Below are 23580 nucleotides of genomic sequence, written 5' to 3'. Positions count from 1 at the left end.
GAAAGGAGAAAAAGAAAGAAAAACATATTCTTCCTAAGAATGTTGCTCCTTTCTTAGTTAGCTTCGGGGCAAGATACAGCCTAATGCTCAATAACAAAGGACTTCATAGAGACCTTAAGCCACTATGACCTTCCTCCACACAAGTTCAAACATTGTGTTTGAACCATTCATATGTCACACCCTATAATCCTTGTGTTTCTCTTTGTGTTCATGTTCTCTGTGTCTTGCCCTTGAGTAAAAGGATGTACATCTCTGAAAGCCTTTGTTTCTTAACACGCCCCCCCCCCAAGAGTCATCTAGCCCTCATTCTTACTCATGTTGAAGGAAAAGGAAACAAGGTAGTAGAGTGAGAGTACTAGCTTTAGAGTTAGACACACTTGGATTTTAATCTTGGTTCTGTGGTCTTCAGCAAGTCCTTAACTTCTCTGAGCCTCAATTTCCTCATCCATAATATGGGGATATGTGTATCTCACAGGATCATTGTGTGGATTAAAAATAAGGTGTGAAAAGTCCTTAGCACCATGTAGAAGCCCAGGGGGGAGGAGAGAAAAAGCCCCACGCAGAGAAGTAAGGCTTGCAGGTTTTAATATTTCATGATTAGTAACAGAGCAGTCTCAAGGGGATCCCCAGAGAATCTGTTCTGACTTTAGAAGCACTTCCTGTGGACAATGGAGGGCCCTGCCTCATCATACTCAGGCTTGCTGATCCACATCTGCTGAAAGGTGGAGAGAGAAGCCAGGATGGAGCCTCCAATCCAGACTGAGTACTTCCGCTCTGGGGGAGCAATAATCTGCAAAGAATAAATGTGGTGAATCACCGTCAGTCCCCAAGGGAAGAGCGAGGTGGTCTGGGAATCCTCTCATTACAGAGAGGGCTGCCCCAGGTAAGGACAGCTGCACAGTCAGAAACAAACAGGGTAAACCTTGTGGTAGATTAGATTGTTGCTCAGATCTTTGTCCCTCCCTCTCCCCACCCCGCCCCCATGGGAAGGATGCGTAGCTTCACCCTGTGGCTTTGGTCTGGGCCTTGTATTTGCTTTGACCAATGGGACTTAGGCAGACGTGATACAAACGGGAGCTTGAAATGCGCTTCAGGCATGCAGCCGGGGAGGCTCTCTTGTGCCTCTGCCACCTTCAGGGGAAGGGCTTCCCTTGAGAAGCTGCTGGCCCTTCACCTGGGCCCCACAATGAGATATGGACCCGACCTGAGCTGGCTAGACCTGCAGGGCTGCCTAGCCGGGCCTGACTTAGATTGGCCGACTCCCAGCTGACCTGCAGATGCACAAGCAACACTTAGTGTTATGTCCCTGGGATTTCGCAGTTGCTTGTGCCTCAGCCATAGATGACCCGTGCAAACACCTGCAGGGAAAGTGCTGCTCTGTTCCTGCCTGGAGTTCGGATGCAAGGGCGGCTCAGCCAGTCTGAGTCTTCCAATCCCGAGCCAGCCGGTCCACTCACACCCTGTCTTGAGCTTCATCTGTCAACAGCCACTTATATCTGACAAGTTCTCAAGTTCATACACACACGGTTCATCCTTGCCCCTGCAAGTCCTGAGCTTAGCCTTCAGAAATTGGTTGTCCTGTCAAACAATTTTGAACTCCACCTAAAAGCAGATCCAGAAAGGCTGCTATTAAAGGGTCTAAGAATTCAGTGCTAGAAGAAACCAGACACTGGATTTTTTTTTTTTTTTGTCTACTTAGGCTCTCTCTACATATTTCCTAAATTGCAGAGATCATGGAATTGGAGAGGAAGAAGAGTCTTTAGAAGTTATCTTATTATTCAGTCAGACAAAAGTCACTTGGTCACTCTTTGGACTGACACCTCAAGGACAGCATGGCCACTTTATTGCTGCACCACTCTGGTTGTGAGAAAACACTGGGCTGTCCTGGGCTGGTGTCCTTGGTCTCACATCTCTTCTTCCACATCCTTGCAGCCTGTCTCATCTCCCCAATTCTTCTGTACAAATCCTGCTGTCCAGTTTGGCTGGGGGTGTTTGTCCCTGCATACACACACCATGGGGAACCTTTGTGCTCTGTATTTTTCCTGCTTCAAGTGCCCTTTCCCCTCCTCTTGTCTTATTTAAGTCACCCTCTCAGTGATCATGTCTACAAATCACTCAGGGCAGTGGCTCACAAATTGGGATATGCATCAAAACGCTGGTGTTCGTTTATCAGTGTAGGTGATGGGACACCCCAAATCTGTTGAGCCAGAATCTGGGGGCGAGGCGAGGTGTGGGATCCTGACACATGGTCCTGGTAAAAAGCCACAATGCCCCCGGTATGGCAGGCCTTAGTAAGTACAGTGGCTCCAGTGGCTCCCGGTGACCTACTCTGCTTCCCTGTGCTGAGCACCATATGCTAGAAAGGGGGAAGGCCTAGGGCAGCCCTCCTTTGTGAAAAAGGTTCTTAGAACACATTTCCTCAGATCAGGCCTACTCCCAGAGACCACCTTGACTGTGAGACTTTGTAACTTTTAATCTATTCATTACCTGTATTCAATTCCCAACTCTTTTTCTAAACCTGCTAGCAGCAAATCTCCTACAAGCCCTAAAAGCTCTGTATGGTTGTTGGGGACCAGAGGCTGGGGAGAAGCAGAAGACAGGTGGGCCCCTGTTCTGATGAGGCCTGTGAGGTGAGCCGCCCTGGTGAGCAGCCACATGGGGAGGACCGGAACCAAGAGGAGACAACAGATCAAAGGCTGCCCAGGAATCAAGTGATGTGTCTGTGAGTGAGCCAGCAGCCCGACCCACGCCACACTTTCTCTCCGAAACTTTGACCCTCCTCTGGGGCAGCACAGCCCTTTTAAAGTCTAAAGATGCTGTAGTATTGCTTCCTTCTTTTCTTTCCCTCTATTTCCCTCCTCCTGATTGCATCCTCAACCCCCGCAATATTCTCATCCCAAGCTCTTTCACCCCCTTCTCATATGACATCACGTGATTACATTTGAGATCCCATGCTAAACATGTCTCCAGCTCACCAGTGCCCAAGGAGCATAATCCCCTGAGATGAAATCTGCCCTAGACCAGGACGATGCTGAGCCCAGGAGACCACCAAGCTATGGGCCTGGCAGACAGACTTGGAGCATCTCCCAAGTAGGCAGGTCTTTGGGACCTTTGTATTTTCCCAAAGGGTGGAGGGAACTGGGACAGGACCCACCTTGATCTTCATGGTGCTGGGGGCCAGGGCTGTGATCTCCTTCTGCATCCTGTCAGCAATGCCAGGGTACATGGTAGTGCCCCCGGAGAGGACATTGTTGGCATATAAGTCCTTGCGGATATCGATGTCACATTTCATGATGGAATTGTAGGTGGTTTCATGAATCCCGGCAGACTCCATGCCTAGTACAGGTCATAGTATCTTGTCAACATCCATCACGTCATAAATACCCACACTTTCAGCTCCTCAAGTGACCCTTCTGTTGTTGCAGCAACCTTAGTACACACCCTTAATCACCTCCCAGGATTAGACCTCTAACTGGCCAGTGGTTCTTCCTGTTCTGACTGACCTGTCACATTTTTCACCCAAGATACATTTCTTTTTTCTTTTTTTTAAAGTTTATTTATCTTGAGAGAGAAAGAATGCTAGAGGAGGAGGGGCAGAGAGAGAGAATCTGAAGCACAGGCTTCTGTGCTTCTGACAGCACAGAGCCTGATGTGGAGCTTGAACTCACACAGTGTGAGAACATGACCTGAGCTGAAATCAAGAGTCAGATGCCTAACCAACCGAGCCACCCAGGAGCCCCACACGAGATATATTTCTAAGGGAACATTCTATTGTGTCATCTTTTTTCAAGCCTTATTGAGCTAGAATTCATATATCATAGTTTTCACCCCTTTAGAGTTCAGTGGCTTTTAGTATACTCACAGATTGTGCAAACTCTAATTTCCAAAACCTAATTTCAGAACATTTTTAACACCCCAAAAAGAAACGCTGTCCCCATTAGCAGACACTGCCATCTCCCCCGTCACCCCTTGCCCAGCCCTAGATAACCACGAATTTATTTTCTGTCTCTATAGATTTGCCTGCTTTGGGCATTTCACATAAATGGAATCATATAATACGTAGCCTTTTGTGTCTGGCGCCTTTCACTTAATGTTATGTTAATGTTAACATTTCATATAATGTTTTCAAGGTGCATCCATGTTAGAGCCTGCGTCAGTTCTTTATTCTCTTTTATTGCTAAACAGTATTCCACTGCATGGATATACCCATCATATCATCTTTGACAGCCCCCTAATCTACAGGTTACATCTAGCTACCTTAGCCTGGCACCAAGACTTTCCACAGTGAAAGGCCTGCGTGCCCAACCAGCTCGTGCCCACCTACCTAGTCTCCCCCACCTCTAGTAGTTTCCCCATGTGACAGAATTTCACACTGAGGTTAGAGGAATCTTTCTGAAACACAAACCTGACCCTACTACACTGCCAGCTAAAAACTTGCAGGGATCTTCATTGCTAGTATGATTAAACACCATGCTCTTCGTGGGGTCTGGCAACTCCTTCCAGTTTCCCCTGTGTGCAAACACACACACACACACACACACACCCCTACTTCTCCCATCATGTCCCAAATAGAACATGACCTTTCACACCTCCATGTCTTTATAGGTAGCCTTCCATCCTCCTTGTAGGCCATTCCCATCCTGCACTCCTTCTGTCCCCAGATACCATCAAATGATACTCATTGTTCAAGATTCTGTTCAAATGTTCACCTTCTCTAAGAAGCCTTCACTGATTTCCTAGGCTTCTATCACTTTGTGCAGTTGGTATGTAACACTACACCATCTATCAGCATTTGCTCACAGGCCCATCTCTTCTTATACACTCCTCGAAAAAAGTAGTTGTCCTTGTATTAAATATTCTCTTATTTAATCCTTGTTGTAACCCTATCTGGTAGGTACTATCATTATTTATACTTTATAGATGAGGAAACTGAGGTTTGAAGAAGGTAACGCATCCAAGGTGACAGGGTCTGAAGGGGGTCAGGACTTGAGACCAGGTCTGCCCCCAGACCCATTCTGTTTACCACTGTGGGTTTTGGTCCCAGTGACCTAAATGTTGGGCCATCCAAGAAGTGTTTTGTGTATTAACCTTATTCTTAGTTTTATGTTATATTCCCTATTCTGCTTTTCCTTTATTTTGATTTTCCTATACTTTTATTTAAAATCAGATTTTATCGGGGCACCTGGGTGGCTCAGTCAGTTGAGCGTCCGACTTTGGCTCAGTTCATGATCTCCCGATTCATGAGTTTGAACCCTGCATCGAGCTCTGTGCCGACAGCTCAGGGCCTGGAGCCTGCTTCAGATTCTGTGTCTCCCTCTCTCTCTGCCCCTCCTCCACTTGCATTCTGTCTCTCTCTCTCTCAAAAAGAAGTAAACATTAAAAAAATTAGATTTTATCTAGTTGTATTGTTGATGTGTTTTTGGTTCTTCTTGGAAAAATGTGGGCTATGTATAAACCATAAACAAAGTGTGCACGGCTCCTGGTGTTTCTCCCTCCGTCCCCCCACCCCTCTACCTCACCCCCCCCCCCATCCCCGCTCTCGATTAGCAGGGACAGTGGGCAACACCTCACCTATGAAAGAAGGCTGGAAGAGGGTCTCAGGGCAGCGGAAGCGCTCATTGCCAATGGTAATGACCTGCCCATCTGGCAGCTCATAGCTCTTCTCCAGGGAGGAAGAGGAGGCTGCTGTGGCCATCTCGTTCTCAAAGTCCAGGGCGACATAGCACAACTTCTCCTTGATGTCTCGCACAATTTCTCGCTCAGCTAGTAAGAGGAGAAATGACAGAAAGCAGATACTCTGTTCTGTTAGTTTGTCCTATTTTGATCTCCGTGAAAACCTCCTCCTCTACTCTGAATTCATTCTTAGGATAAATGTTAATTTTTCATTCCTCTTCCTAAAGTGCAAGTTCAAAATCTTGATTCCCAGGCAAAACTTCACATGGGCTTTTCTCCTTGCCATCTTTACTCTGCCCTGACAAAGCTACAGGCCTTCCCGAGGGCCTTACAGGACACATTTCCAGCTAGATGTAGGAGAATCTGCTGTGATCTTACACAATCTAGGAAGGGCCCTGCCTAAGATCTCCTCTTGTCCAGGGTGGCCACTGAGGCATGACAACTTCCCCTTAGAAATTCAGACCTTATTTATTCCATGTGTCCTCAGACAAACCACAAATGCCCCTAAGACACAAAATGCATCATCAGATTTTTGCTACCATTTAGCACTGTAAAAACCATCTCCGATCCTGGTGTGGATGTGGACAGAGGTAGCAGGTCCCTGGAGAAGCAGGGAATGCTCTGAAAGGGCACTTAGGAGGGTTTGTCACCCTCCCAAGGGCATCTTGGTTGGGAACCTTCCTCCATAAATAAGGCTGCCTTGACTACCTGGTCTTGTCCAGAGGCCCAGCCCCAGCCTAGGGGCCTCCTCATCTATCCCAGGAGAGTTTGAGGGTAGGGGGCCACAGACTTCTCATCAAAGAACACCTGGTCCTAGATCAGATTTCATTCTGAGCTCAAGTGAGAATCAGGGAAGGGGCTGGATACCTGTGGTCACAAAGGAATAGCCTCTTTCTGTGAGAATCTTCATGAGGTAGTCAGTGAGGTCACGGCCAGCCAGGTCAAGACGCATGATGGCATGGGGCAGTGCGTAGCCCTCATAGATGGGGACATTGTGGGTGACACCATCCCCCGAATCCAGCACGATGCCTATGGACAGAGGGATAGGACCCATGAAAACTTCTTGTCTTTCATCTTTCTGGGACCAGTTGCCAAATGATCCTCAATTACCATACTTTTCTTTAGCAGCTAAGAAAATTCACCCACCATAAGGATCAATAATAATATTTTTTGTGTACATCAATTCATTCTCCAAAATGAGAAGGTAGCTTTCTGGAAGGCAAGTAAAACATCTTCCCTTCTTGTATTCCTTAAAACACTTTCATAGTAATGCATACTTGTCAATGTGCATCTCAAATGCACATTCATTAAGGAGACTGGATAATTTGCACATCCTTCTGGCATTAAACTAACACATATGCACACGCATGGAGAATGTGAGATCTGGAAGGGACCACAAAAACCATCCAATTAAAAAAAAAATAACATTCTTGACTGATGAAACTTATTAAACCATGGAGGGAAATGAGCTTTTCAACACGATAATAAATCTCAATCCATATCATAATCTATGGAGAAACACTAATATTATTATTGTATCATTATTATTTAATACAGTCGAGGATATTCTAGCCAATGCAATATGACAGAAAATAGAAATAAGAGGTATTATCAAAAAGAAACAGAATTGTCATTATTTACAGATGATGAGGCTGTATACCTAGAAGACCCAAGAGAATCAACTGAGACATGGCTAGAGCTAATAAGATGGCTCAGTAAGGGCCCGATACAAAATAAACATCCAGAGACCGGTAGTTTACACTTGTACAAGGATGCTGATCACAGCATATTTTATAATAAAAAATAAAAACTGGAGACAACCTAAAAGTCCAGCAGTAGAGAAATGGTAAAACAAATAAGTGAATTATAGAACCATCGTACATTCCCCATCACTGTCCTTGTCATCAGCAGTGAAACAATCTTTTCATTTTGCCTCTCCCCCACTAGACCATTAGCTCTGGGATGGCAGGGCTGTCTCATTTGTCACTGTATGCCCATGGCCTGGTGCAGTCTTTGGCACCTGGTAGGGAGTAATGGGAAATGTCTGAAGAATGAATGAATGAATGAATCAATCAATCAATCAATCATTGAATCAATGAATACTTGAATGAATGAATGTTGAACAATGTTCATGGAAGTTATCGAGTCCCCATTACAAATTGCTCTATCTTGAAGTTCCTTCTGTTTCCCTGAGCACCCTTCTATACCAAGGGCACATACATGTCCACCATCACAGGCACATGAGCAGAAACATTCCAATACTGCTAGAAAGTGTATGTAAGCTCAGGACTGACTGCTGTGAGGGAAACAGCCCTTGCTGGATGTACTTGTCATATAAATTCGTTCATATAAATTCTTGCCAGCTCTACTGGGTAGACCTGAATGCATTCCACATGGGCTTCCCTTCTGTTATCCCTAAGCAGGGTTTTCCCTGGACTTTGACTGTCCCTTTGATTCTTCTGAGCAGGAACTTCTGCAGGAGCCCAGCTTTCTCTACAGCACCTGCCCCCCCACATCAAGTCAGGAAGGGATCAGATTACAGGCTGCTCACCTGTTGTGCGGCCAGAAGCATAGAGAGAGAGCACAGCTTGAATGGCGACATACATGGCAGGGACATTGAAGGTCTCAAACATGATCTGAAAGGACAAAGAAGAATGAAGGATGATCTGGCAGAAATCACAGCACCTCTTGGCTCACGGGATGGTTTGTAACCTTATTTAGGGCAAGGGCTGTGCCTATTTACACCACCCCACCTCCCATAGGGCCTGACATAGACTACACACATAGCATGTCCTCAAAAATTTTTGCTGCACTGATGTGTGAAAGGGAGAAGGGATCCATGCTGCTTTCTTGTGTCATGCTTAAGACTTCTTGGCCTCTTACCTGGGTCATCTTCTCCCTGTTGGCCTTGGGATTTAGCGGGGCCTCTGTGAGCAGGGTGGGGTGTTCCTCAGGTGCTACCCGCAGCTCATTGTAGAAGGAGTGGTGCCAGATCTGGTTGAGACAAAAGTCAAATGAGGTGAGGAGTCTCCTATAAAATTCCACTGGCATGTACATGCTGGGGGAGCATGACACAATGTCCACAGCATGGGATGGGTCTGAAGAGAAGACTGTCAGTCCTGGGAATTTCTGCTTAACCTTTGGAGTTTACATTCCTTTTCAACAGGGCCCTAGACAGGACTCAGATCTGGGGCCAATATACTTAGCGTCTTGATTATTTCCATAGGAAATTCCCTCCTCTTTACTCTTCTTCTGTCCCCCTGACTTTCTTCCCTAGGGGGCCAGACCCATTGCATCTCTCAGTATTTCTTGCTTCCTGGCTTCTGGCTATGCTTGGCGGATGGAAGACATCAGCAAGAGGCTGGAGAGTGGGAAGAGGGAGAGAGGTCAGGGTGTTTCTCCAAGCAATGGTGTGGCTCACTGTGAGCCCGGCTCCTATTGGGTGGCTCCTCTTCCAGCTCTAGTGACACTGCCCCTAACCCACCTTTCAGGCTTAGGGTGTAAGAGCTTTCCTCCGTTCCTAGTACTTGGGTGCCTCAACATCTCTTCCTGGTTCCCTCCCCCTGCTCACACCTCTCTATGGGAACCTGACAGATATGCTTGAACTGTCACTGTCTATTACTGGCCAGGCTGGTGCTTTACAGCAGGGTTTCCCAACCTCAGCACTTTGACATTTCAGGTTGGATAATTCCACGCTGTGAGAGGCTGACCTATGCATCACAGGATGTTCGGCATTCCTGGCCTCCACCCATGAGATGCCAGTAGCACCTCTCCAGCTATGACAAGCAAAAATGTTTCCAATCATTGCCAAACGTCTCCCAGGAGGCAAAATTGCTCCTGTGGAGAATCACTGCTTTAGAGGAAGCTATTTCTTCTCACCATGTCCAATGATCCAAGACAACCAAATAGGACTCTACATCTCAGAGGGATTCAGCAGAGTGGCAGGGACATAGGGCTCTGATTTCCTCAGAGGCGAGGCATAGGGTCATTTGCTTCCATTGCACCCATATATTTGTGGACTCCCGGCTTTGTGCTAGGATGGTGCTAACTGTAGTGAGGACAGATATGAAATCAGACATGGTCCCTTGATCTTGGTTTCAAGGCCCAGAGAGGAGTAAAACACCCAAGAAGACAAAATAGAAAGATATATCCACATTTTGAGTAAAAGAGGAGGCAGTTCATTATCTGGGGGATTTGAGTGGGCCCTGCAGGCAAAGGAAGGTCTCCAGAGGCTGAAAAGGGCATCTGAGGCAGAAGACATGGCAGAAGCCAAGGCCCTGTCTATGTAAGTTTCACAACAGAGATATGAATGGCAATGAGTCTTAATTGAGTGATGTCAGTATTTCTTCAAATGTGGGCCCCAGACGCTTTATCACAGAACGAGCTGGGGTGACTGCTGTTGGTGCAGGTTCCCAGGCTGGACCCCGGGTCCAGGAATCCGAATCATGGCTGTTGAGGCCAAATACCTGCATTTCATTTTCACTTAACTTTTTAGAGCTTTTACAAAGTACTTTAAAACTTAGAGATGTTGATAATTTTAAAATTATAGAACTATTTCTAAGAGGAGTAAAAGTCTCCCACATTTCCATCATCTAATAATAGTTAACACTTTGGCTTTTTCTTCTTACTAATCTTTCACCTTTGAGCATTTTCAAATTTATTACTATCACGACTTATTTATTTCATATACTTGTATTTATTTATTGTTACACTATTTTTATGTTTTTACATTCAATCTTGGTTTCCTGCCACTGTTTGGTGAGTGTAACATAAATAATTTCTTTTTTCATAGTAAATATTTCTTTTTAATTAATTGAACATTTATTTTTAATGCTTATACAACATTTCATCATATGCTATCATATATTTAATTGTATTACTATTCATGGTATCTTTGATTTTTGTTTATAAATAATCCTATCATAGCTATCTTGTACATGTTGTATTTTCCTTTTTCTATTCAGGGCATTTCCAAAGAAAAGAATTTTAAAAGTGGAATTACTAGGCTATTAGCATGGTGATTGGAAGACCTTTTTAAAAAAATGTATTTATGAAAGAGATGGGGGAAGGGCAGAGAGAGAGAGAGAGAGAGGGAGAGAGAGAGAGAGAGAGAGAGAGAGAGAGAGAGAGAGAGAAAATCCTAGCAGACTCTGCAGCACAGAGCCCAACACGGGACTCGAACTCACGAACCATAAGATCATGACCTGAGCCGAAATCAAGAGTCAGATGCTTAACCAACTGAGCCACTCTGGCACCCCAGAAGACCTTTTCATTTCTTTTTACCAACAAAGAGGCTAAATTACTCTTTCCTCCAGAATAAGAAAGCCCATTTTCCCCCTACCTGCATCCAGGGTTCTCACTCTTAATATAGGAAATAATTTGGTAGGGAAATATAATACTTCATTGTTTTACTTTGACAATTTACATTTGTTTCAAATGAGTTTAAGTGTTTTCAGATTTGCAACTTTTTATAATTTCTGTTTGGTGGATTATCTGTTCATGTCCTTTATTTATTTGCCCAGTGGAGACTTTGTATTTTTAGTCATCAATTTACATTGGCTGTTTATATTAATCTTCATTGCTCTTGTGAATTTTTTTGCAACTTATTGTTTGCCTTTTACATTTGGTTATGTTTTTCACATACTAGAAGTCATGATTTTTTGAAAATCACGTTTGTCATTTTTTCCCTCTATGACTTCTTTCACCAGAAATTTGATAAATGCTCACGCTTACTATGATGTATTTCTTTACCATTTGAATTTTTATATTTAACTTTTATATTCAGTTTATATGTGTTTGGTGAAATGGTGTATGGTAGGGGCCATAAAGACTTCCCATCCCCCAAATAACTCATCAGTTGTTCTGGAATAATTTGTTGACCAACCCTGTTCTCCCTTTGGTGTTCAAAGTTTCATTTATCATGTATTTCCTCTTTACCTTTGTGCTAGTACCAAACTATTTTAATTTGTATACTGTATTATATTTTAATATGTGAACATGGCAAGCTTCTCATAGTTTTCCTAACTCATTGTGTTCTCATAAATTTTGCCTTATTTATTTCTCCAAACGTACGTTATTTATGATTACCCTGCAGAATTAAAAATTGTGATTTTTTTTTTTTTTTTTTTTTTTTTTTTGTACTCAAACTCATGGCAGCAGAAAGGAGGATGGTAGTTACCAAGAGCTGGGGGTGGGGAGACAGGGAGATGTTGGTCAAGCGGTACAAAGCCTTAATGCAGGATGAATAAGTTCTGGAGATTTAATGTATAGCATGGTGACTATAGGTAACAACACTGTCCTGTGTATATGAAATTTGCTAAGAGTGTAAATCCTAAGTGTTCTCAGTACAAGGAAAAAAAAGTCACTATGTGAGGTGATAGGTACATTGATTAGTTGGAATGTGGTGGCTCTTACATATATAAATGTGTATCAAGCCATCAGCTTGTACACCTTAAATATATACAATTTTAGGGGCGCCGGGGTGGCTCAGTCGGTTAAGCGGCCGGCTTCGGCTCAGGTCATGATCTCGCGGTCCGTGAGTTTGAGCCCCGCGTCGGGCTCTGTGCCGACAGCTCAGAGCCTGGAGCCTGTTTCAGATTCTGTGTCTCCCTCTCTCTGACCCTCCCCCATTCATGCTCTGTCTCTCTCTGTCTCAAAAATAAATAAATGTTTAAAAAAATTAAAAATATATATATACAATTTTAAAAATTGTGAGTTTTTTATTAGAAAGGCAATGAGCCTATAAATGAATTTGGGAAGATTTGACAGCTTTCCCCTATCCTATTTTTCTTTGAGGTGTATAATATATGTTTAGGAATTTCTTTAAAGAGGTCACACATTATTACTACTAAAATAATTACTGCTAAAATATTTTTATACCAAAATATTTTGTCTATTATGTTTTTGAATTAGATTCTGTTAGATACTATGAGTAATAGATGCCATTTACTGAGTACAGTGTTCCATGCCTTGAGATCATACTGAGTACCTAATTCAGTCTCCAAAGCAACTGTAATGAAGTAAGTATTTTTATCTACACAAATGGAGAAACTGAGGCTCAGAAGGAAGAACCCACTGCCAGACCTCCCTGCCACGGACTGCAGGGTCTGTGCTCTTAGCCACTGCACAGCGTAAAAGCTTCACACCCCAAATAACTGAATCTGGGATTTAGACAAGAGTAGAGTGTATTACAGATTTCACAGCAACATCCTCCTTTCTGGTCGCAGTCTGTTCGATAAGCATTCTATGGCACTTCAAAAGGCACTCCTTGCAAAAACAAGGATTCTCAGACAAATGTCAGCAGAACATATCAAAAGAATATTAAGAAGGCTCTATTAGCATTTCCCACATGTGATTTTGTTGATCACAAACTACCTTTTAAAAAATCCCCCCTTACCCCTGCATTTTCTTGCGCGCGCGCACACACACACACACACACACACATTTCTAGAAACCCCCAGAGAGTCCTACTTAGAACTTTCATTAGAGAATCATCATAACGACATGGCATTAATGCAGCTCCCTGAGGTCATGACAGGAAAAAATGAAAGGGAGAGAAGCCATTTACCCCCATAGAGGCAGCAGCAGCATTGAGCACCTGCTAGAGCGAAAGCTGTTTGAAAGGATGAAGCTGGGCATTAGGTAGGACAGGTCCTCAGACCCCAGACAGGGAGTTAGGAAGCTACTGTCAGTTAATGAGGAGCTACCGAAGCTTCTCGAGAAGATGAGGGACACGATCTGATCTGTTTTTAGGAAGACTAGCTTTGCAGCAGTGCAGCGAATTCACTGGATGGTGAGGCTGGAGACAAAGAAATCAGGAAGCCATTGCAGCCGTCCAACGAGAGCCATTGGCAGCCCCACGGGGAGTGACCAGGGGGATGGACGAAGAAGGAAGGAAGGATATGAGACACATCTTGAGGCACTTGACAGGACAGAGGCCTGTGGGAGACGAGGGTCATGACGGTGTATATTATACCAAAAGCGGGGAGTCCACCAATACCTTCTCCATGTCATCCCAGTTGGTGATGATGCCGTGTTCAATGGGGTACTTGAGAGTTAGGATCCCTCGCTTGCTCTGAGCCTCATCCCCGACGTAGCTGTCTTTCTGGCCCATTCCCACCATTACACCCTGTAATGCAAAAGACAAGGAAGAAGCAGATTGGCTGAGGGCTCCACTTAGGGGGATCTAGGCACTGGAGGGGCTGTGAAGAAGGATACAGATGGGAAAGATATCTTTTTTCCTGGAGACAGGACAGAATGAGACATGGGCGAAGCAGGTACTGATGAATGTGGAGGTGGCGTGGAGAGAAGGGGGAGGGTTTCCTGTGGGCTCGTCTCTCTTCTCTCTCCTAAAACAACGTCATTTTCCAAGAGAGCAGGGCCTTCCATGCGCTTCTTCCCTCACTTCACACACACAGGGCTCACACTTGCTCTCCTCAGATACCCTCTGCTTACATTTTGACGTCTCCACATCTTGGCTCCTGCTCTTCTCTGCATATGAGGAGATCCTCCGTATCCTCAGTTTTCCCTTTTCTGCAAAGCCTCTCTTCCCTGGTCCCTCCACTCATATTTAATCTCTCCCTCCTTTGTGCTCCTCCTGGTGAAATATTTTGCCTCTGTTGTAGCCTGTGATCTCAAGTTAGTTCACAGAGTGTACATTTCTTAAAGGCAAAGTTCTTATTTACTTGCAGGTATTTTTTACAAGTTTCTTCCAAAGACTTAAGCCAAACATAATACCATCCCTGCATGCCTGGGCTATGTTGGGTTTAGTCCTGGATATTTCTATTTGAAGGGTCTTGCTCTGTTAGTTAACTGGAAGCGAGTCCCCCCCCACCCCCAACACATGCACTCACAAAGCTCACACACACACATACACACACACGCGCGCGCACACACACGTCAGGTAGTCTCCACCATGCAGCGCTTACTCCTAGAGGCTCAAAGCCTTGGGTCCAGATGAGCACATACCTGGTGGCGAGGGCGGCCCACGATGGAGGGGAAGACAGCCCGGGGGGCATCATCTCCAGCAAAGCCAGCCTTGCACAGGCCAGAGCCATTGTCACACACGAGCGCAGTGGTCTCCTCTTCACACATGGTGAGTGTGGCCGAGTGAACCGGGGGCTTGAGCACCTTCGGGGCAGGGGAAGAAGAGAACTAGTCAGCGCCTTGTCAAAATCATGCTGGAGACAGGCATGTCTTGGTTCTGAAGTTTGACTCCACCTCCAACCAGGGCCCAGTTCCACGAAGAGCAGACATGGGCCTGAACTCCCACTCCCTGGCAGCTGGACTTCTTCCCTGGAGCCTGCTGTCCCGGGCTGGATTGTGTCCCCACCGCCCCAAGTCATATGTTGAAGTCTTCACCCCCAGCGTGTCAGAGCAGGACCATATTTGGCAATAGTGTCTTTAGACAGGTAATTAAGGCAGAATGAAGTCAATAATCTAATATGACTGGTGTTCAATGGGACTAATCTAATAGGATGGATATCTTTATAGGATGTGGACATTAGAAGCGGCTCGGGGAGGAAAGGCAGCCTGAGAGGAGAGAGGATTCTGGACAGGAAGCCCAGTCCCTGGCTCTTCGGGTGGAGAAAGCAGCAGTCCGTCCGCTGATGCTCATCGCTGCATTGGGATGGCTGCAAAGTGGTGAGGGAGTTCATTTTTCCCACATCTGTTGCAGGTTTTCTTTCTTTCAGGGAGGCTAAAAGACAACAGCTGATGACTTGTTGGTGCTCGGTGACAAAGAAGAAACAACAGAAGCTCAGAGGAGGGTGTGCAGACCCCCTGGCCTGGGGGTGCCCCAGGGGGACAGGTGGAAGACAGAAAGGCCCTGGGCTCAGGGAGGTTAACTCTCAGCAGTCCAGGAAAAACAGGTGGCTGCTGAGGAGGAAGGCCCCTGGAAGCTTCATTCAGAACATTTGACCACAGGCCGGGAAGGAGATAAATGCTATGGAAATCTGTGACCCTGGCTCTTCCGTGGCCTCACATCAAAGGTGGACAAAGCAAGGAGGAGACAGAGACACAGGCTTGTGAATATGAGGTCAGAAAGGCAAAGTCGAGGCTGAGCAGAAGGTTAGTAACACACTTTAAGGCTAAAAGGAAGCTCTTCCCTGTTACATTCAAAGCAGAGTGGACACCAGGGAAGAAGCTGCTGTGACTTCCTGAATCCAGCTCCGCCTCTGTCCCTGTTTCCCCCTGGGGTTCCCCATGGCTATGGATCAAGTCCCAGCCCTCTAACTCAGGCCACAGAGCTCCCCAGGCTCTGGCCGGGCCTGTGTCTCCAGGCTCACCTTCCCTCTTGCCCCCTCTTGGCCTTCTCACTCTGCCTATATAGACTTTCTTTCCATTCTCTGAACTGTGTCATCTTCTCTCCCTGCCGGACCTTGAGACGCAGGGTCTGGAGCACTCTCCCCTCACCTGTTTGCTACTCTAACTCCTATCACCTGCCAGGCCTCTGCATGGACACTGCATTTTCATGAGGCCTCTCTGGCCCACCAGTCTGTCAGTAGCCCCTCTTCTTGGCCCCACAGCACCTTGAACTTGCATGAACAATGATCAACTCTGCATATCCCGGCTCGTTCGTAGCTCTGCAAAGGCAGGAGCTGGGTCTGTCCTGTTCCCCCCACGATTCTTCAGTGTGCCCAACACAATATCTGGCACAGAGTGTGCTTTTAAATGTTTGTCATCAAAATGAAGGAGTGATGAATATTACATGGCAATGAGAAAAAATGAAATATGGCCTTTTGTAGCAACGTGGATGGAACTGGAGAGTGTGATGCTAAGTGAAATAAGCCATACAGAGAAAGACAGATACCATATGGCTTCACTCTTATGTGGATCCTGAGAAACTTAACAGGAACCCATGGGGGAGGGGAAGGAAAAAAAAAAAAAGAGGTTAGAATGGGAGAGAGCCAAAGCATAAGAGACTGTTAAAAACTGAGAACAAACTGAGGGTTGATGGGGGGTGGGAGGGAGGAGAGGGTGGGTGATGGGTATTGAGGAGGGCACCTTTTGGGATGAGCACTGGGTGTTGTATGGAAACCAATTTGTCAATAAATTTCATTAAAAAAAATAAAAAATAAAAAATAAATTAAAAAAATTTAAAAAAGCAGAAAAAAAAAATGAAGGAGTGAATTAATCAATGGGAGTCAAGGAGAAGGATTTTCAGAGTAACAAAGATAGACCAAACACTGGTAAGAGGAACTCAAGGTGTGAGATGAGATGGAGATTGAAGGACAGCACCCTCCCCTAGCTGCTTAAAACAATATTGTTTCTGGTCTGAGCAGTTTCTGGATTGCAGAGAAGATCCTAACTTCCTACCATGTTAGAAGAGTGGGAAATGAAGGGATGTCAGAAAACTGAAGATGGGCAAAGTTTGTTCTAATGTTCAAAAAGGGAAAGAAAGCAGATTTCTCAAACATCAGTTAATCTTGATATGCAAGGTAGGCAGGTTTCCAGAAGGCACTGTTAAAGAAGAAAGCATTATTAAAGAAGCAGTGATTTCTTATAATTACTAAGGGTTTACCAAGAACAAATGTTGACAGAGTGACAGCCTCCCCTTTTCCCCCGGGACTGCTGTGGGCTGGGAATGCAGAAGAAGGTGGGAGACCTTGGACCTTAACTTGATCATGGCATCTGACGAGGTCTCCTGTGATATCCCTATTGATAAAGCCATGTGGGCTGAACAATAAATGAGTTACGCATATTTACAGCTGCCTGAATTACTGTCACTGAAAGGTGTTCATTAATGAGTCAACATCAACCTGGAGGCAGCAATATTCCTCCAGGCTCCACTCTCAGTCCTCTGTCACACATTTTTATAAACGCGTTGGATGAAAATATGGGGTACGTGCCGATCAAATTTCCAGAGCTGGAAGAGAGTATAATATTAAATGTGTTGGATGGAAGAATCAAAACCCAAGATGATCTCAAAAAACAGAGAAAATGAGCCAAGTCAAATAATATTAAACCTAACAGGGTAAATACGAGGTTTTGCACGTGGGTCGAAATCAGCAAACTGTGATAGCTCTTGTTTAGCATCTGTAAGCGGGACATGGGGTCTTGTGAAGAGGGAGCAGTACTCTGGGGCCAGGCTAAAAGCTAACACTACCTCTAGCTGGAACACCAGGTCCGATGCTTGCCCCCCCGCCCCCTCCCCGCATCTGGCAAAGGTGTGGGGAGGTGGGTTTGCATTCACAGCGGAGGTGTGCCAAATTGCACTGCATTTCAGAAGGGGAATTCGAAAATCCTTGTCCCCGGTCTTAAAAATGTACATAACTTTTGACTCCACAAAGGCACTTCCAGGATTTTATCCTTGGGAAACACTCATGGGTGAATGCAAAGATTTGGCTACGGGCTAGTTTATCACAGCTTAAAATAACCAAAATTAGAAGCCACGTAATATCAAAGGAAGTTGTCGAATAATAAATTGGCTTGTAAACTAACTGCCTGAAACCTTTGTATAATGGGGAGAGCAGAATAGTTAATGCAACAGAAAAGGGGTGAGCTGCATTGCTAGGTGAAACATACCAGTATTGGCCATGCTTCCATTTTTGGTAAAAATGTATTTTTAATTTAAAAAAATGTGGGGCTCTTCACATAGATTATCTATTTAATCCTCATAAAAGCCCCAAGGGAAGATGTTTTTATTTCTATTTTACAGATTTGGAAACCAAGTCTCAGAGAAGGGAAGGAACTTGGCCCAAGGTCTCAGTCAAGAAGAGGCAGGGCTGGCATCAACTCAGAACAGGTTCCAAAGCCGGAAGCTTACACCTTCCTTAGTGAAACTGTCCTAACTTCTCCATGTTTGGTGTTTTTGCTTCTGTCTCTCCATCTCTCTAGAGCCGTTGGCAGCAAAAGGCCGAAACAAAAGGATCTGTGTTCACTTCTCTTTCTGAGCCTCTGCACCCCTCCTATGCCAGGACTAAGTCTGGGTTTATGTTTACAGCCCTCAAAACTAACTCGGTGCTTAGCAAACAGTAGGTGCTCAATAAACAGTGGGTGACCCCCCCCACCACCCGAGTGGCCCCTTTCCAGACCTGATCTGCCCTGCCCCTGGGATCCCTGGGTCCCCACAGTCCAGTCTCCTGACAGCTTGCTCACACGGGCCTGATTTGAATCACAGGGAGACAGTTTTCTCTTCACAAGCTGGTCGGCTACCAGTTGTGCTGCCCTGTTCTAGCAGGTGGTCCACCAGGAAGGGAAAACCACCTCAAAAGCTAGAAGGTGGCCGAGAGTCCTGCATCTCTGTGACTATCTCCCTCTGGGGTCCCCTCAGCATCCCTCTCTGGTGTGATTTGTAGTTCAAGCCTGTCTGGCTTTTCAATGGACCCTTTTGTCTCCCGCTGAGCTCCCCACACACAGGAGGAGAGGATTGGACTTTGTTTCCCAAGCCGAGCAGCAGCTGAGACAAGCCACAAAGCAACTTAAAGCTGTCAAGTCAACAATGCCATTGTGCAGCACTTTAGCTGGATTTAAATCTGCTTTTTTGAAGTCAGAACCAAATGAGAAGTGACAGAGGTAAAGACAGGGGTAGGGCTGCTGGCCTGGAGTGGGGCCTCCACGGGGTCCCACACTGCCTGGGAAGAAAGGTTTCACCATGAAGCCAGGCTCTCCTGGAATGTCTTTGCCAAGAGAAATTCTAGACCTTTCTCAGCTGCTTGCTGGTAATCTGTGGCTAGGCTTGAGTGTGTCAGCTGAACCAAAGCCAAAGTCACTGTGGTTTCCCGGGGTCACGACCATTCTGTGCTCACAGAAAGCCAACAGAATTATTCTGGCTCTTTCGGCACATCTGGTCTTCACTGAGGATTTCAGAGTTAGAAACCCAGCTCCACCCCGCCCCTCAGGGTGGTCAAAACCCAAAGACATAATGGGTGCCAAAAAAATGTGTTCATTCACTCATCTCCCTGGCCACCCTCAGGCAAACATGAGGGCAGAGACGTTAGCCCCCCAACCTGTCACTCTGAAGGAGACAAGATTTGGCTTCAGAGTTCTTTCCGGCTTCCCTTTCTTTCCCCTTCTCCTCCCTCAGGGTACCCCCTTCCGATGGCCCCTTCCCCCGAATCCCCCTCTGGCCTTCAGTTTCCTGGAAAGGGTAGCATCTGTCTCCTGGGATTGTGAAGCAAATGAAATAATGGAAATGTGGGGCACCTGGATGGCTCAGTCGGTTGAGCATCTGACTTTGGCTCAGGTCATGAGCTCATGGTTTATGAGTTTGAGCCCCATGTCCGGCTCTGTGCCAACAGCTCGGAACCTGGACCCTGCTTCAGATTCTGTGTCTCCCTCTCTCTCTGCCCCTCCCCCGCTCATGCTCTGTCTCTCTCTCTCTCTCTCTCTCTCTCTCTCTCAAAAAAAAAATAACGATTAAAAAAAAAAGAAATAGTGGAAATGAAAGTGCTTTATAATTGTAAATCAGGATCTGCAAACTAATGCCTGTTTTCGTGGGCCCCACCAGCTAAGAATGATTTTGACATTTTTCAGTGGTTGCAAAAAAAGCCAAAGAATAATATTCTATGACTTGAGAAAATTATATGAAATTTGAATTTCAGAGCCTATCAATAAAGTTTTATTGGAACACAGCCACACCTGTTCATTTACATACCGTCTATGGCTGCTATCCCTATGATGGCAGCCTTGAATAGTCGCCACAGAAACCTTTAGACTTGCAAAGCATAAAATATTTACTATCTGGCCTCCTTCAGAAAAAGTTTGCCAAACCCTGTTGCAAAGGGCTGCAAAAATCATAGTTCTTATGACCTCTCTTACTCTTCTCTATCAGAACTTGCTCCCATAATGAAGTCTGTCATATTGGTAGGAGTTGAACCATCCACTTCACAAATCAATGATTACTAAAGGGAAGACTGAACTTACACCACTTTCCAAAGGCATTTTCATTTCAGTACAAAATGTAAGTCCTAAAAGGAAGGCCTCTCAGATAGTGGGACCTCAAACAATAGTTGGAGAAATATTTTGCAGTGAGGGCTTCAAACGACATTAAGCAGCTGCCTATAATAATCTGCAGACACACATATCCATACAATTAGCCTGGCAGAGAGAAATAATTTAACAAAAAACACTCCTGCGGTGGAAAATTCTAGCAGCAGCACCTCTAATCAACTTTGTTATCTTGACTTAGGTTGGTATACTTAACTAAATTAAAAATGACTTCTGGTTAGTAATATTTCTGATCCTCAGGAATCTGCCGTTTGGGCCTGTTCTTTTACCGGCGCGTCTCTCTTGCTCTGCCGGATCCGCTCAGTCCAGACCCCTCTCCCGGGCTCTAGAAGACTGCCTGCAGGGCATCTATACCCCAGACCCCTAGCACCTCGACTCCACCTCCGGGGCTGCGGCCTTCATCACCATCCTCTACTTGGAACCGCCCACTCTGGAGGCCACGCCCAACACCCGACTCCTCCCACTGCCCTCCCAACCAATCCTGGGGTCTTGTATTTCTGATTCCGCGCCACCGCGGTGCTCCAGCTCAGGGCCTCTGCACACTCGGGTAGCGCTCTCGCCCTGTTCCAGTCCACTCTCTTCACCGCTGACAGAGCAGTCCCTTCAAAGGGCAGATCTCTTGCCGTCACGCTTCTGTGGTCCCCCATTGCCTAACCCTTTAGTGTATGAAGCCTTAGTAATCCAGCGCTGCCTGCCCCTCTGTTTAAACTGTCCCTGCTTCCTGTCTTGAAATCTAATTCAGTGGAGTTTGAGCCACTTCAACAGTCCAAAGACCATGCTTCCCTGATTTGGGGACTAGTCCTACATCAGTACCCAGCTCAGGTACCCTTCCTCCAGGAAGCCTTCCCAGATAACTCCAGGACTGGGTGACGGCCCCTCCTGGGCTTTATCTGTTTGTTTGCTCATCTCTCCTAGTGATTGCAGAAGCCTCTACACTGTCCCTAAGGAGCAGGAGCCTGACACATAATAAGTACTCAATAAATGTTGGTGCAATGAACAAAAGGAAGGAGAAAACTCTAGCCTGAAAGTCATGATGTCATACTGCCCATTTGGTATCCCAGACCTGGCATGTAGTATCTCATCGCTCATTGCATTTTCTCCAAGTACCTATCCATCTCCACCAGAGGAAGCTCAGTTTCTTTTCCGCTCAAAGGCTAACCTCCAAGTCTAAACTTGTTCGAATAGTAAAAAGCAAGCCCTCAGTGCCTCCCTGTGCAAAGTGTGGTTTCAGAACTGCAGCCTCAGCATCACTTGGGAGCTTATTAGGAATGAAGATTATCAGACCCCACCCCAGCCTACCGAATCAGAATCTGGGGTGGGGTGGAAGACAATCTGTGTTTTAACAAGCCCTGCAAGTGATACTTAAAGCACTCAGGGCCAGGCCCTAACAGTGTTGAGCTGAGCACCCTATAAATGTATTATCTCATTTAATCTTCACAACAACACCGCCAGGTAGGTATTATCACTAGCACTCCCATTTTACAGGTGAGAACATTGGGGTCACCAAGTAACTCTGGCAGCTGGGCAGTCTGCCTCCAAGAGCTCCACCACTGCACCAAGCTGCCTCAGCCACAAACAGATGTTCACAACTCTGGTCACAAAAGTGGAAACAGCCCCTTGGTCTCATTTCCCTCTTAATTATTTGTGTGTGCATGTGTTGCAGGGGATCGGAGGGGAGGATGAAGGCATTGGTAGGTGGTTTCACAGCTGGGTGTGAGCCTTTTGGGCAGGTCACTTAACTTCTCTAGGCCTCAGTGTCTTCAGAATGAATTAGATGACTGTCATGTTCCCGCCAGCCCTAAACCTGCATGGTGCCACAGGACACTTGCCCGTGCCCCAACCCTGAGTTTCCACATCCCCCAATGACCCTGGAGCCTTCAAGGACTGAGAAAATTCTCAATTCATCTCAGCCAAGCATGAATCAGAGGAGAGTGAGACCCACAAGGGGACTGAAGAAAACACACTTCCATTCCCAACACAGACATCTCATGGATCCTGGGACCATTGTTGGCTTTGATTCAAATACCCCGAGAAGAAGCTGTTTTCCTGCAAAACATCCACTTCCCTAAAACAGCCTCTCAGACATTCTGAATCATGACAAAGGACATGAGGTTATAGATCTGCAGTGGCCCAGGTGAGCAGGGTGAGTAGAGACCACAGGTGTTCTGTCCCACCCACCATCCAGTCGCAGGGCTGTCCAGCATGCCCCATGCCCAGAGATGCCTTTTCCTGGAAGGCAGCAGCATGCCCGGAGGCCCCACTGCCCACCGAGCGCCTTGACATGTGAGCTGGGCCAGCGTCACGGAAGCCAGGCCAATCTGGAGGCACCTCCCGCACCCAGGGGGCCAGGCAGCCTCAGAAAGGAAGGGATGGCAGAAGCTGTGTGTGCAGTACTCACCGAGTATACGAGAGGTCCTTCTCCCAGTGACGGAGGGCTGGTGTGTCTTTGGCATAAATACCAGAGCAATATAAAACCCCAGAGGCGGATCTTCTTTAAACAGAGTCCCTAAAAAGGCCAGCTGACGGTGTGTTAACAATATTACCATATAAGGTGGTTTTTTCAATAAATCGGCCTAGGGGGGTGGGGAAGGGGGCTGGGTAGAGTGAATTATCATTTGAGAAATGTATGCAAAAGGACTCCAGTGGCAACAGCCCTGGTGCTGGCGGATTTGTTCCTTTTATGCTGCACTTGCATCAACAAAACTCACACCAGGCCTTATAAGCTGCCCAGAGTGAGGCCAGATACAACTCTGCTCCTGGAGAGAGAACCATACCAAGAATGGCAGTGGGCCTCCTCCCTCCACACCTCCCTCCTTAGGCCCTGCTGCCTGCAGCCCCCCCACCCCACCCTGGGTCGGCCTGGGACACCCATGCCGTGCCCCAAAGTGGGTGCAGTCGTGCCTTGTCTGGTGCAAGCCCAGGACAGTTAAAAGCTGAAGGGAAATGCCATCCAGAAAG

The 23580-nt window shown here is 46.2% G+C and overlaps 1 protein-coding gene across 1 annotated transcript; it reads right to left on the bottom strand.

The window, feature by feature from the left end:
* Nucleotides 1-568: 568 nt before the first annotated feature.
* ACTG2 (actin gamma 2, smooth muscle) lies at nucleotides 569-23148 on the bottom strand. Its single transcript, XM_043603710.1, has 9 exons — nucleotides 23021-23148; nucleotides 14641-14802; nucleotides 13673-13801; nucleotides 8557-8667; nucleotides 8225-8309; nucleotides 6541-6702; nucleotides 5572-5763; nucleotides 3155-3336; nucleotides 569-790 (listed from the first exon to the last, which is right to left on the bottom strand). The coding sequence occupies exons 2-9, from the start codon at nucleotides 14764-14766 to the stop codon at nucleotides 647-649; spliced, it is 1131 nt and encodes a 376-aa protein (XP_043459645.1). The 5' UTR covers nucleotides 14767-14802; nucleotides 23021-23148; the 3' UTR covers nucleotides 569-646.
* Nucleotides 23149-23580: the final 432 nt, after the last annotated feature.

This window comes from Prionailurus bengalensis, chromosome A3, assembly GCF_016509475.1.
Source record: "Prionailurus bengalensis isolate Pbe53 chromosome A3, Fcat_Pben_1.1_paternal_pri, whole genome shotgun sequence".
Taxonomy (NCBI): Eukaryota; Metazoa; Chordata; class Mammalia; order Carnivora; family Felidae; genus Prionailurus; species Prionailurus bengalensis.
Note: the sequence above shows the minus strand (reverse complement) of the source record. Positions and strands in the feature narration are given on the sequence as shown.

Bases quoted from the DNA above. Each gene is read 5' to 3' on its own strand.
- ACTG2 (XM_043603710.1), bottom strand. From the start codon at position 14,766: ATGTGTGAAGAGGAGACCACTGCGCTCGTGTGTGACAATGGCTCTGGC. The intron at 6,703-8,224 runs GTGAGCAGCCTG...CTCTGTCCATAG, and splicing joins TGCTTCTGGCCGCACAACAG to GCATCGTGCTGGATTCGGGG. The intron at 791-3,154 runs GTGGGTCCTGTC...TATTCTTTGCAG, and splicing joins CCAGCACCATGAAGATCAAG to ATTATTGCTCCCCCAGAGCG.